Consider the following 14,506-nt stretch of genomic DNA (forward strand, 5'->3'; position numbering starts at 1 on the left):
AACTGGAAAAACCACCTATCCGAGGGGTATAGCTGTGTTGCCTGGAACGATCCCGTAGAACGGAGAGTTCATCAGGGCGAGCATATCGGTGACGTTGAGGCCCATCTTCTTCAGTGCTTGGTGAACAGGATGTTGAGACCGCTGCTACCATCGATGAGTACTTTGGTAAGTCTAGAGCAGTGGCAATCGGGTCCAGGATGAGGGGATACCGTCCTGGGTCTGAGAAACTAGTCCATTGGTCCTTCTTAGAGAAGGTAATTGGCACCTCGAACCATTTGAGGGACGTTGGCGCCACATGTTCAATGGACATTATCTCTCAAAGAGTGATCTTCTAGACTGCTTAGTAGCAGTACCCGGGTTTCCGCTGAAGATGACATTGATGGTGTTGGATGGGTTTCGGAACTTTCCATGGTTATCATCATCTTCATCTTCCTTGTCCTTGCCCTTGTCATTGGTGCTAGATGGCTCTGATAGGTCCTTCATGACTCTGCATAGACTAAAACAATCTAACACTGAGTGCTTGGGGTATGGGTGCCATGGGCACTGTTTCTTCAGAAGCTCGTTAAACAAGGGCATGTCTTGGTTCTTGCCACCACCTTTCTTGGATGACTACGAGATTGCCGCGACAATATTTTGGTTGTCATTGTTGGGGTCATCGTTGCGGTTCTTGTCGTTGCATTGGCCATTGTTCTAATTGTTGTTGTTTCTAGCCCTTGTTGCGATTGGACTCGAACCTTTTAATCTCCCTGTCTTCTTCATCTGTCCACGTCTATGCCATGATCTTGAGAGATTTGACATCAGCGGGGCGTCTTCTGCCGAAGTCTTGAAACATCCGGCGGTCGTGGAGGCTGTTTTGGAAGCAGTCAATGACGTCGCGCTCCATGACATCCATGATTGTGGCCTTCTTGTCGAAGAAGCAGTGTAAGTAGCTCTGCAGGGTCTCGCCTTCTTGTTGCTTGACCTGAGACAAGTTGATCCTATTGCCAGGACGTTGCATTGCCCCCGCGTAGTTGTTGGTGAATGCCACCTTGAGGTCCTTTCATGAGTCAATGAAGTTCTTGTCAAATGATTTGAGCCATGTGAGTGGCGCTGCCTCCATGTAGATGGGGAAGTAGACGACTTTGGTGTCGTCGTTTCCCCCAGCTGATTGTACTGACAGTGAGTAGAATCAGAGCCATTGGATTGGGTCTTGCTTGCCATCGTACTTGGTGATGCCATTGGATGAGTCTCACACGTCTAGAGAAGGTGGAGAATCCATCAGTACCATCCCCTAGATGTTTGACTTCTTGCTCGCACTCGGGGTGCCATCCATCGATGATGGTACGGGCGTCGCGGCTAGTGTTGGTCTTGTTATGGAGGTCTCCTACTGGGCATTCAGGCTCTGGGTTAGCCCCACGGTGGCCACGGCCTCCTGAGGATCCTACCCGACTACCTTCAGCTCCAGCTTGGCTTGGTCTAGTGCCTCTAAGTTGACATGGTCTAGATGGAGGGCCTCTATGACTGCTACCATGTTGACTTCATAGGGATGCAGAGCATTGGACTGACTGTATCGGATTCTACTGATTGAGTTGTTCATATGCGAGTTCCGCCAGTTTAGCAACCTATCTAGTGTACTTGTTTTGGGGCATCATACAGGTGATGAGATCAATAGACGCGACGGTAGCCAGATGATTACGATGGTGACACGTGTAAACTACTTCAAAGATGTTATCTAGGTTCTGGATTGGTAGATCCGCTCCAAGGCGGTGGCGGCACTCTGCTCTTGCGGCATTTCTTGCTTGTCGTCAAGTTTTTTTAGCTTTGGTCTCTTCTTCGATAATGTTGGCAGTAAGCTCATCCCATGAGACGTCATCTGGGTGGCGCTCATGTCACGAGTTTCTGTCCCGTCGCTCTTCTTCTTTGTCCTCTTGTCCAGCAACGACGGCGAAGACTTCTCACTTTGGAGAGTAGCTTCCCAAGCTTGAAGTGATGACCTCCGTGGTGCCACCTTTCTCGTAGATGGGTGATAGAGGAGCTCCCTCCTGGTATGGGAGAGTGTCGAGGTAGGCGATGAGACGCGAATCATCATCCTTGGCAAGAGCGGGTGGCTTCATGTTGGGCCAGTAGATGAATCTGCCTTGAGGAGTTCATGTGATTACCAGGCCCTACTGTGGAGCTGATAAAGGAGTCTCCTTGTCCGGATCCGAGTAGAAGTCGAGGTCGTCGATCGTATCCGTATCGGATTGTGATATGAATAGGACTGCCTAATAAACTGTGGTCGCGTTGCGGAGTCCAAACAGGAATCGACTCTGGTGGTAATTCGAGTCGCACGATGACTTATGCGCCGGCTCGTGCAAGTCAATCCGACCGGCGAAAGAAGTCAAGTTGTACTTGGACTCGTCCCCCCAGCCACTGACTAGGTTAGAAATTGAAAATTCGCAAAAATTCTCAATGAGATCCTCCAGAGCTTGGCGCTGGAGCTTCATGGTTTGTTGTTTCTTCTCCGAGGTCTGCATAATGTGGTGGCGGAAATTTCTAGCGCCATATGTGATGCAAACCCAAGAACCAAAGATGAATGTCGCGCCTGCTTCGAACGCGACGATTGGCTTGATGATGACTTGTGCCATTGAGTTCGCCAGTGGATTCTTGGCGAGATCCCCTACCTAGAGCGCCAGCTGTCGGTGTTTAGACCCAGCAACCTACTGAGGAGGGTGCTCGAGGTAGTGTTTTGTTGGTGGAGCTCGTTAAGATCAAGAACTCGAAGGTAAACACGGACACGTGATTTAGACAGGTTCAGGCCGCTAGATTGCGTAATACCCTACATCATGTGTGTTGGTTGGATTGAATTGCTTTGGAGGGGGTCCCTGCCTCACCTTATATAGTCGGGGGCAGGGTTGCAGGTCGGTTGGTTACAAGAATACTAATCACATACAACTAGAAGAAGCCTACCCTATTACAACAAGTACTTTCCTAATCCTCTACTAGTTCTTGTCTTTCCATGTAGACTGCACCATCCTACGCCATGGTCTCCATGTCAGTTGCATCGCGGTGTCCAGCCTCATATTTGGGTCTACCCAAACCTCCTGGTGGGTCCATAGATGTATGTATGACACCTGGTCAGGCTAACATTTTCGTACGTGGCCTTGGTCTTTTGGGCCTTCGGCTCCTGACCTTTGGATTCTAGGTCTCTGGTTGGACGTACCCTTGGCTCAAACAAGCATGCAAACATACAAACAATTCTAACAATCAATCTCTAGCTTAAGGGTAAAGAAAGAGAGAGGATGATGGACATTGTGGGAATTATCTAATTCCTAGGGATAATTCCCAAAATAGAGAGGAATGGTTTATTAATAGATTTCTAAATAATTCATGAAATTACTGATTGTTTCTTAGGGTTTTGGTTAGGTATTATAATGACTAGGTTTTATTACTAATTAGGGTTTTGGCCGAGCAGCATAACGGGATGGATGGATCCTAGGAATAGTGTGGATGTGAGTATCGGATACGGGGTGATGTGAGAATACAATCGAAGGTAAGGATACTTGTACAACGAGCTTGGCTTCACCCGGGGCCTAGCCCTTTGGCAGGTGGAGCTCCAACAAGTTTCCATGGACTTGGGTTCGGCTGGGTGGTGTTTTGATGTTAGGTTTAAGAGCTTGAGAGTTTGCATGATAGACATCGCTTCGACCTAACTTGGTGCTATGGACTAGTCACACGGCAGGTAGAGCTAGGCAAAATCAAGCGGGTCACAAGTTAGAGATTGTTCGACAGACTCACTTTGGCCACTAGGGCGGAGCCTGGACAAGGTGACAAAAGATGGGCATGGACATAGGTTTGGATGGTTTTATAGTATTTCTAGGAATTTTCCTAGAGTTTTTGGAAGTGAAATAAATGAAAATGCTATTTTTAGCGTACACTAAAAGGGGTTTTCTATTATGTGAGAGAAGGATATTTTAAAAAGGGCTTGTATGAGATGAACGATGGGAAAGAATACATGGATAGGTTTATAATATTTTCTAGTATTTTTGGTGAAATTTTGGAAATTTTGGAAATTGGGAAGGTCTCTACATGATGTTTGGGGTACACAAGGTTGGGTGCACGTAGCATTTTAGGGATGGCTAGCGCAAGCAGCAGGGTCCACGGGTTACTGTGTTGTGAGCCCGTGGACTTAGGCTGTGCACCTGGGGCACGGGCTGGGGGGGAGGTCCACGTGCACCGCGCGCACAGAGGGAGGAGGGAGTGGGGTAGATGGCAAGGGATGGCATTGGGCTGAGTGGGCCCGTACGTCAGGTTAAAGAGAAGAGAGGGGCGTGACGGAGGGGAGACGGGACATGAAGGTGTAGTGGTTGGCAGCAAGGGAGGGGTGCCGCCACTGCAGCGCCATTGCCACAAACGCAGAACTTGCCAAAGCGGTGCCGAAATCAAGCTAGGGTTCATCGCCGGCCATGACACTCGCACCAGGCGGAAGAGAAGCTCAAGGGGAATCCATCTGCGGAGTCGTGGGGGAGCGAGAGAGGGGAAGAGGTGCGGCCACTAGGGGATAGTGGCACCGCCCACCTCTTCGCCTCGGGGAGGAGTGAGGGGCTCCGGTAAGGGGAGGTGGGCCTTTTATAGGTTGGAGTGGCATGCGGGAAGCAGCCACATCGTACCGATGGATAAGGATGGTCGGCTACCATGGCGGTGAAGGAAAGGGAGAAGGGACGTGTTCTGCCACCGACATTAATGACGGTCGGCGAGGGGAGGTGGGGGGAGGCACTGGCGGCCTGTTAGCAGAGGTTGGCAGGACGGGGATAGGGGCGAGTGAGGGAAGAGGGTTTGCTTGGGGGAGAAGGCAGGCGAGGGGGAGTGTACCGGCGTGGTGGCGCGCCATGCGGTGTGGCATGGTGGTGTGGTGCAGAGGGAACCGTGCAGGAGCGGCAGCGGCGCCGACGAGCGAGCAGGGTAGGCTTGGGCTGTGCGCACGATAGTGAGCCTTGGTGGAGTGGGTCGGCGCGAGTGGGCTGCGGGGGTGTGTTAGGCTGGCTCGGGCGTGGGAGGGTGCGGGGTGAGGCGGGCCACAAGTGGAGGTAGGCTGAAGGGGTGGTTGGCGGCTTGGTTTAGGTTTGAATGGGTTTTCTATTTTTTTAAGAGGGTTTAAATCCAAATTTGGAATAGGTTTTAAGGCATGGGTTTGGATGAAACATAGAAATAGAACTTTTTGGAGGGGTTTGGGTATAGATTGGGCCAAGAATTTGAATAATATTTGGAAGGAATTTAGATAGGGTTTGGATGGGTTTAATATTTGAATAATTCAAGTATTATCTTAGGAAGAGTTTCATCAAGAGAAATATTCCTAGAACAATCAAATGCAACACGCATGTTGATATTTTATGCAAGATTTATTTGTAAAATGGTTTTGAATATTTGAGAAAAGGAAATGTGTTTAATTTAAAGAAAATTTTAAAAAAGTTCGTATTTTTAAATGTTCTAAAAAGTGGGTTGTTACAGAGAATGGAAACAACCTTGCCCTTAATTGATCTTCATTAACTCCTTCCATATCGAAGGTGTGGCATAGCTGCAAGTGATCTACCTCTCAGGGATACCACGTCACCTAGGGCTTTGCTTGGCTAATCCCTAGACAGCTACACGGCCCTCTGCTCTCCGGAATGGTGTCCCTCAGGCTCCTCTGCTTCTCTGCTGCTTGGCGACAGATGTGTTGAATGTATTCTTCATGGCGATGGAGAATGGGGTTACTTATAGTTTAGGGAAGCTGTGGTAGAAATGGGAAGTCGACCGGGCTAGGAATGGCCTAGGCTGATCAGCTTGGGTGGGTCTAGGCCGATCGGCCTGGCCCTTCCATTTGGCCTGTCGTGTCTCTGTTTCCAAGTCTTCTCTGATTTTCTGGAGTCTTCTCTTCGCTTGTATCTGGGCCTGACTCAACAATAAACTCAGGACAAGAATAGTTCTTAATAACCTTCCAAATCTTCACTTGCTTACTTTGATTCTCAGATCAACTTGCCAAATCTTCAAAAACTTGGTTCTTAAGTCATCCTGGAGAATTGCTCGCCAAAGATGAGCACGAATGGGTGCCTTGGGCACCTAGGTTGATCGACTTGGGCTCCATAGGCTGATCAGCCTGGGCTCTTTTTGTTCCTCTAGCTATCATCTTTCTCTGTGCCGTCACTGGTTCCGGACCTCATCCAATTATGCTCCATTATAGTCCAAATTTTTGCAAAAATAGAATATCCTCCAAAATATAATGCATATGCGAAATGGTCCGATTATTAGGTATGATCAATGGTTATGATATTAGATTCATGTCATTATTTAAGATAAATATGGGTAAAACAGTATCATTAATGAGCGCCAACACCATGTTGGTGTGTGTTTGGCCTCCGCCAAATGCAATGATGCCTTCATGATCTTTTGCACTCTCGTGCACAACAAGCCTTCTTGAACTTGCCATTGCCTTCCTCCATGACTTGATAGATATTGTCTCCATCACTAGTTACTCTGCACTTCATATGCACGATGTAGATCACCATGATTTCACGCGGACTCCTCGGATCCCTCGATCCCAAGTCCTATATCCATCCTTCACCGCTCACAGTCCGTTGACCTTCACCTCATGCCACCTACTACCATGTTTTACCCAACACCTGCATATGCAAGCTGATAGACATAACACACAAGATATATTTTTACACAGCCACACCACAACACAACATCTCCAGTTAGCCATTAGCATAAACGGGCACATATGAAATGTGGATACAACTGGAAAAAAAATTGAATTATTTAGGCAATCACTCATCACACCAAGGCACATATCAAATTGGTCTCTCGTGGGGGCAAGGAGATGTGGAAGCGGTAGATCTAGTGGACATAAAGGGAGTCAATTTATCAGCTAGCGTGCATGTGCTCTCACTCTCTAACAGGGAGCAGGGGACATGGATGCATGGTTCAGGAAGAAAAGAAGAGATAATCTCAAAGTCTAGAAACGAGTAGTGCTAGTCACAGTAACCTTTATTATGAAACATGCTTATGTTCCAGTTTAGATTACAATAACCAAACATAAGATTAGTATATGAAAGCTTTTTGATGATCTATGGGCGGAGACACAAGTTTGTTGTGCTAAGAAGAGGTGACACTTTTGGCTTACAATGTGGATCATCCATCCCTGCAACTAAGCAATTGGTGCTGTGTGCTCAGCAGACACTTGGCCTTGGAACGTGCTACCAGTGCTAGCTTGAGCAAAAGCTGCAGAACCAACAAGAGAAGAAATGGATTGGCTGTGCTTAACGACTCCAACACCACAGCAAAACATCTTAAACATTTCAAGTCTCGCTTCTGTTTCTGCGACTTCTTTCACCGCCTTATCCACTTGATACCGAAAGAAAGCCTCGACGTAGCTGCTGTTGCGCCGCACCATCCAAATGATTAGTTCGACTGTAACTCGCCTTACACCTGGGAACTCAGTTTCTGGCGACTTGTACAGATCAAGGATCCTTCTAAGCTTCTGCATGAACACATCCACTGCGAGGTTGGCATTCCGGAGGGCGTCGCCATACTCGCTTGCGTGAATGAATTTGCAAATCTGAACACTGAGACCGACAATGCTCTCCAGTAGTGCGCCCTGCTTGGTCCTCCATTCTTCCAAATTCTGCATGGGTATGTATAGTGTATATTCAGGGTGAGTTTCTTTGAAAAAAGAAACATAAAGTTAGACAGCTAAGGATAAAATAGGTATTTGCAGAGACCAACTCCATACATTACGGGCATGCAGCTCTCCAGCAGAACCCAGGGCCTCTACTTTCTCCACTTCTAACTTGATTACATTCAGCAGCTGTATGTGATGACAAATTGTAAGAGTACTATATAGTTGAAGGAGTAATTCACAATAAGAAATTTAAGGACAAAGTGCATAGACCTTAATATATATATAGTTGTATACACTAAAAAACATAAATAAAGGTTGATGTGAATTTTACCAGAGGTAGCTGGCTGTCGATTTTCCTGTTATAATGAGCATGCTCTGGTTTAGAGTTCACACGTAAACTCCCCAAGAGTTTTGCAACCATAGTTCTGAGCTCTGTAGAGTCAGAAGAGAGCGTCTCCACGAGTTGCTGTACGTTTTCAGGCTTCAGTTCTTCTAGGATCCTCCAGGCAATGCTTGGGCTGTCCACGCCAAGCATAACTAATGCTTCAACAGCAGACTTAGCTAGCTCCACTCTATTAGATGGAGTTTGTGTTTCAGCAACAAGGAATGAAACAAGCTTCCTAATGATTCGAGGTGAACTCCCAATCTCTTGCTTTCCTGTCTCATCCAAAGCTAAGCAAGCAAGAACACCAATTGCTTCAGTGAGTAGCTCTGTATGGCTCTGAGGATGCTCTAGGATCTTTCTGATGTTCCTGATAACATGGAGGTTCTCAGATGTTTTGCACCTAAGCGCCCTCCCGGCGTCGCCTGTAGTTCTGACCAGCTTGTGCAAGACCCGAACTGCCTCCACAATGATTTCTTCTACTACTGGAGACCATGAGATTGAGCTGCTGTCATCACTAACAGCTGTAAGGTCCACAATGCTTGACATCAACTGGTCATCGTCATCCATCACCTTCTTACAATTGTCCGGATTGTCCATGATCTTTTTGAGGATTTTCACACCAAGCCATGTGAGCTCGATGCTCACATTGCTAGAGCTCTGGGGATTTACCCGGGCCGTGATCGTCACCGCCGCTGTCGTTGTCTTCATAGTAAGCATTGAAGACACCATCTGTAGCAGTTCTGGGAAGCTCTCAACTAGGAGGTCCGGGGAGAGCCACAACACCACGTTAGCCGCATGCCCTCGAGTGTTCTCTTCCTCCCTGGTGTTGGCCTTCAGTCCCAGCATACTGACCAAATTTGCCACTGTGTCAGAGGAAGCCCGAAGCCGCATCAATGCCAACCCTCTGTACTTGTCCACCCTGAGGATGCGATCAAGGATCCGGACGCCGACAAGGCGGTCGGCGACCGAGTTTGATCTTGCCATCTCCATGGCGAAGCTGACCATGTCCATGTTCATGGCTTCGCGCACGCTCCCACCGGAACATTTCATGTAGGTATCGAGCATGTAGCGCCTGATAATCTGCACCCCTGAAGAGCCAAGCTGGTATGTCATGCTAAGCTTCCTCACCTGCATGTAATCGGCAGCAAGCATGGTGTCGGCGAGGAAGGAGGCGAGGCCCTGCGCGAGCACCAGCCCGTAGAAGAGGTTCAGGGACCCCCTGATGCTCTTGTGGTCGCTGCTGCCTTGGTCCGCCGGGCCGACGTAGTCCTGCCGGCTCAGGCGCAGGGCGGCCAGGACGATGGAGGTGAAGCCCGCGGCGAACTGCGCAAAGGTGAAGCCCGTGGAGAGGATCTTGGCGAAGAAGATCCGGCAGCTACAGCAGCGCCTGGAGGTTAGGAACGATGCGACGATCGTTCCTTGCTCCGGGTTGCTAGGGCGGTGCCTTTGCCAGCTTCCATGTTCCATGGCCTCGATTTTCTCCGGCAGTGCTGCCACAACTTCCGGTGCGTTGAGGATGAATGTATCCTCTTGATCCACAGCACTGCTGAAAAGCCTGCTATTTTGCAAAGCGTGCAGTTGTATTTATTAAATCTCATTACAAAAGTGATATTATATTTATTAAAACAACGATAAAGATAAGTGCAGCAGTATCTTTTACAACCCTGCTAAATATATGCTACCACCCTCATGGGTACATGTGATGTAGCTACTTTCTGCGAGTAATTGATGTTAGGGTATGCAGCGAATTCCGGCCCTACCCTCTACACCCACGAGCTGGCGCCTCACCAGGCACAGGTCCACTAGAGCCCACAACAAGAAGGCATCATGTCTAACTCAACCCAAAATACTAGCCTGGGTGAGGGTTGCCCCATCTTATTTGTTGTGCTTTCTCATTGTCAATTTCCAATGTGGGACTAAACCTAACAATCTTCCCTATCACACATCAGGTCCAACTTTTCCATCAGAAGAAAAACATGTGATCTCCCAAAAGACATTATCGTAGTCCCAAGTCCAACTCTCCAGGCACACACAACCTGTGTGACCCTCTGGAGACGTTCATGATCTCCCCCGTCACTATGTGACCTTGAAGATTTTCCAAGTTTCCCAACCTTTGACCCTGATACCACTCGTTAGAGTGCGCAGCAAATTCCAGCACGACCCTCTGTACCCACGAGCCGGCACCCCACCAGCCCTAGGTCCACTGGAACCCACAAAAACAAAAAATCCCGGGCCTAACTCAACCCAAAACACTAGCCTAATGGGTGAGGGCTGCCCCACCTTATATGTTGTGCTCTCCCACCATCAATTTCTGATGTGGGACTAAACCTAACAATTGGTATCATAGCAACTGTGTCGAATATTTGTACGAGTCCGGTTACAAGGGAACTGAGTTGTAGTTAGCAGTATTGGATAGAGTTCATGTCAAAATTTATAACCTAGGTCTCCTCATAATAAATATGAGAGAAGGGTCTTGTAACCATGACGATATAGTGACACGATCGTATGGGAGGCGGTATGATGTCAGGATCCTAAAGCGGCCAGTGTTGTGCTATTGGGAAGGATTGTCGTAGTTGTAGGCTTCGGTCGAACCTCGTCAATAAAGATCGTGTCTTTGGTGTCGTATGTGATCTTGCATGTTTGTCTCAGTAGATCCAATTGACACTCCACTGGTGGAGATTAGCAAGTGGCTTGTCTTAGGGGGCTAATTTTCAAACAATTGAGATGAGCAGAGGATCATTTCGTCCATTTTTTCCTACACGGAGTCCTAGAGACACTTACACATGCCCATGCGTGCACTGATGGGGCGATTGACGAAGCTGGACTAGGTGGTGGAGTTGTTGAGCAGACTGAGACGGCCTATGTGCCTAGCAGGTGGGCAACAGGAGAATATGGACCTGTTTGGATCAGCTATTGATAAAGTTTAGGTTTAGCACTTCCACCCATTAGTACCTCCATTTAGAGACATGGCTAATGGATGGAGCTAAAGTTCATAAAATGCCATTTTAGTCCTTTATCTTCTTACCTCCTCCCTTTGTCTCCTCCTTTTTTTCTTTTCACAAGCCATTAGCTCCTCCTCACCAGCTAATGCTTTTACATTTTTTTTTACATATGGGCACTAGTAGATAATTAGCTTTCGATGCGCCCCCTTTTGTCCCGGTTTAAAGTTAGCCCGGGACAAAAGGTTCACCAACCGGGACTAAAGCTCGGTCACTGGTGGGGGGCTCACCAACCGGGACCTTTTATCCCGGTTGCAAAGGCTAGTGTGAAAAAAAGATCCTGAGAGGCATTTTATCCCGGTTTGAAACACCAACCGGATAAACCCCCCGTCTTTTATCCCGGTTGGTGTTTCCAACCGGGATAAAAGGGTCCCCACGAGTTAATACAAAAGGATAGCATCCCCTACATAGTTAGATGTGGTGTGTAGGTGGGATGGCAAGGAAGCTACGCGCGAGGCTGGAGGTTGTGGGTTCGAATCCCACGCAGCGCGCATGCGCATATTTCGCGTGAAAAATCGCGTGACTTGTGACTTGTGACGTGCGCGTGTGAGGGCCTCCTGGGAGACCCGGGATACAAGATCCCACCTTTTGTCCCTAGAGGCTCTAAAACAACTCTCCAATTAATAATTATAAGAAAATATTGAACTACTTCTACTAAGAATCCAGCATTATATTCTAATAGTAGCCTTATTTCCCTTTAATCTAAAGGAGTCATACAAATGGTAAAGAAAAAGGGGGTTATGTAAATTGTTAATCTGAAGAACAAATGCTTAATCTTTTAGGTAAAACTAGCCCGTTCTGTTAAATGCATATCATATATGGTCCATAGTTGTGAACAATTTGTGATATATGCAGATCACGAGCAGCTCAAAGTCATGAGCCACCTGTACTATTACTCCCACCCCCCACCCCCACCCCCCCCCATATAAATGTTGTTTCAAGGTGTGTGTAGTTAACACATTTTAGTTTTGACCACCAATATTTAAATATTAAAATTAGCTTTTGAAAACGGCATACCAAAATTCTTCTTTAATAATAGTTTCAAAATACTACACACTTGTTATATTTATTCAATGTGTTTAATACTATTAACAAGTTCATCAATTGATGCTCCTGTACGAGCAGTTAATTTTTAAAGACAAAGTATTAAGAATTCACGGAAAAGTTATGCCCCACAACTTGTAGTCAACACTTTTTAATTTTCTTGATCCCTTAGTAATTGTATAATGGTAGAGTTGGGTAATTTAGATATAGATTTATGTGGTTACTTTACTGGTCTTGTGACGGCAGAGTTGGGAAATTTTTTTGAACTGACTGAATGGCTATTATTGTCAGTGATAATTAGACTCTACCTTGAATTTGTCTTGTTTTGCTAGTGCATCTCCTGGGATTAACGTAGAGGCTCTAAAACAACTCTCCAATTAATAATCATAAGAAAAGATTGAACTACTTCTACTAAGATTCCAGCATTCTAAGAGTAGCCTTATTCCTTTTTAATCTGAAGAACAAATGCTTAATTTTTTAGGTAAAACAAGCTCGATCTATTAAATGCATATTATAGATGGTCCATGGTCGCGAGCCATTCGTCAAATATGTAGATCATGAGCAGCTCAGAGTCATGAGCCACCTGTACTATTACTCCCTCCCATATAACTATCGTTTCAAGGTCTTGACCACCAATATTGATATATTTAAAACCTAGATTTTTCTTCAATAGTTGTTTCAAAAATATTACACACCTGTTATATTTATTTCAATTTGTTTAATACTACTAACTAGTTCTTCAACTGATGCTCCTACATGGGAAATTAATTTTGAAAGACAAAATTATTAAAAATTATGAAAAAATTATGCCCCACGATTTGTAGCCAAAATTACTTACCTAGCTCTCTCCCTCATTTGTTAAATAGTGTAACACAATATGTGTACTTCTCTTTCTATACACTTTAGTTATCAATTACTCTATACACTCTTTCATCAACATTCATAAGTTTTTCTCACTTTGATTGCAGCTCCCTATGTGTTTGACATCTGTTTAATAAACCTTTAGCTCATATGTTTAGTATAGAAACCGGTATTGTCACTTCCTGCATACATGTATATATATTGATCTATATGCTTATACACATTATGCATGTATACCTAAAGTTAGTGTTTTTTACATTAAAAATAGCACAAATAAGTAATTTAGAATCATATATTGGTGTACCCTTGATATATTTTATAGTGATAGATCTAGGTAATTTATATGCATATTTATGGATTACTTTAGGTAATTTTAATAATGACGTGTATGGGTAATTTAGATACAAATATAGTGTGTTACTTTAGGTTATGTTTGTAATGGTACAAGTGGGTAATATAAGTATAGGTTGGGGAATTACTTTAGATTATTTCTACAAGGCAGAGCTGGGCAATTTCTTAGAAACATAATAGATCCATTGGATAAGGGCCTGTTTGGATGCGGGCTGCTAAAGTTTAGCACCTGTCACATCGGATGTTTAGATACTAATTAGGCATATTAAACATAGTCTAATTACAAAATTAATTGCACAGATGGAGTCTAATTCGCGAGACGAATCTATTAAGCCTAATTAGTCCATGATTTGACAATGTGGTGCTACAGTAATCATTTGCTAATGATTGATTAATCAGATTTAATAGATTCGTCTTGCGAGTTAGACTTCATTTGTGCAATTAGTTTTGTAATTATCTCATATTTAGTCCTCCTAATTAGCATCCGAACATCCGATATGACCTAGCACCTCGTATCCAAACACCCCCTAAAATGATTGGAGTCTACCAAATTGATAGTCTAATGTTTATAGTTTTTTGATAATTTCTTGGATTTATCTTTTTTATGCATCTTGTGAGGATTAATACGAAGGAGCCTCCAATTAGTGTACGTTTTACTGTATTTAACAAGTACTCACGTAAAGATCAGGCAGCGCAGTTTTCTTTCAAAAAAAACATACAGCGATGTAATTAAGGATCGGTGACGTAGTAGCTTTGGGTATTCCTAACCTGGTGGCTTCCAAGAAGGTGATGATGGTGACGAACCAGAAGTCCTTCTGCTTTATCAGGGTGGAGAATCCACCGAGCAGAACGATGGTGGCCCAAGCAAGTGCCAACTTCCCCAAGCCGCTGATCGCCTTGTCGATGAACGCCCACCGCAGTACAATGCTGTGGTTAATCCTCGCTTCGGGTAGCCGGCGTTCATCATGCACATCGGCCATCGTGCTAGCAGCTGCATGCTCCATGGCTGGCGTATTTGCTTCTGCTTACGGCTTATGGTTGTGTGCAGTGGATGCCTGCTGCACTGGTTCTCCTTGTTCTGGTCGATGCACCCGCCAAGACAATATATATAGCATGCAAAAAGTAATTATATTAGACAATGTTTGGGACAGCATATCCTCTGCTAATGTCAGGGCGTAATCGTGATTTGGCCTTCCCAAGTGTGTGCCTTATTATTAAAGTTTTCCTCAGCTTTTGTATTTACCAAAC

General features: G+C 45.6%; 1 protein-coding gene across 1 annotated transcript; it reads right to left on the reverse strand.

Moving 5' to 3' along the window:
• Positions 1 to 769: 769 nt before the first annotated feature.
• Positions 770 to 14,262, reverse strand: LOC101774941. Its single transcript, XM_012847348.2, has 5 exons — positions 14,027 to 14,262; positions 7,950 to 9,558; positions 7,730 to 7,804; positions 7,424 to 7,621; positions 770 to 1,036 (listed from the first exon to the last, which is right to left on the reverse strand). The coding sequence occupies exons 1-5, from the start codon at positions 14,260 to 14,262 to the stop codon at positions 770 to 772; spliced, it is 2,385 nt and encodes a 794-aa protein (XP_012702802.2).
• Positions 14,263 to 14,506: the final 244 nt, after the last annotated feature.

The sequence above is a fragment of the Setaria italica genome, chromosome VII (assembly GCF_000263155.2).
Source record: "Setaria italica strain Yugu1 chromosome VII, Setaria_italica_v2.0, whole genome shotgun sequence".
Lineage (NCBI taxonomy): Eukaryota > Viridiplantae > Streptophyta > Magnoliopsida > Poales > Poaceae > Setaria > Setaria italica.

What these genes read in the sequence shown, in the direction of transcription:
- LOC101774941 (XM_012847348.2), bottom strand. Translation starts at nt 14,262, where the DNA reads ATGGAGCATGCAGCTGCTAGCACGATGGCCGATGTGCATGATGAACGC. An exon ending in ACCTTCTTGGAAGCCACCAG is followed by an intron (nt 9,559 to 14,026) that starts GTTAGGAATACC and finishes GCAAAATAGCAG; the next exon opens with GCTTTTCAGCAGTGCTGTGG. An exon ending in TCGACAGCCAGCTACCTCTG is followed by an intron (nt 7,805 to 7,949) that starts GTAAAATTCACA and finishes CATCACATACAG; the next exon opens with CTGCTGAATGTAATCAAGTT.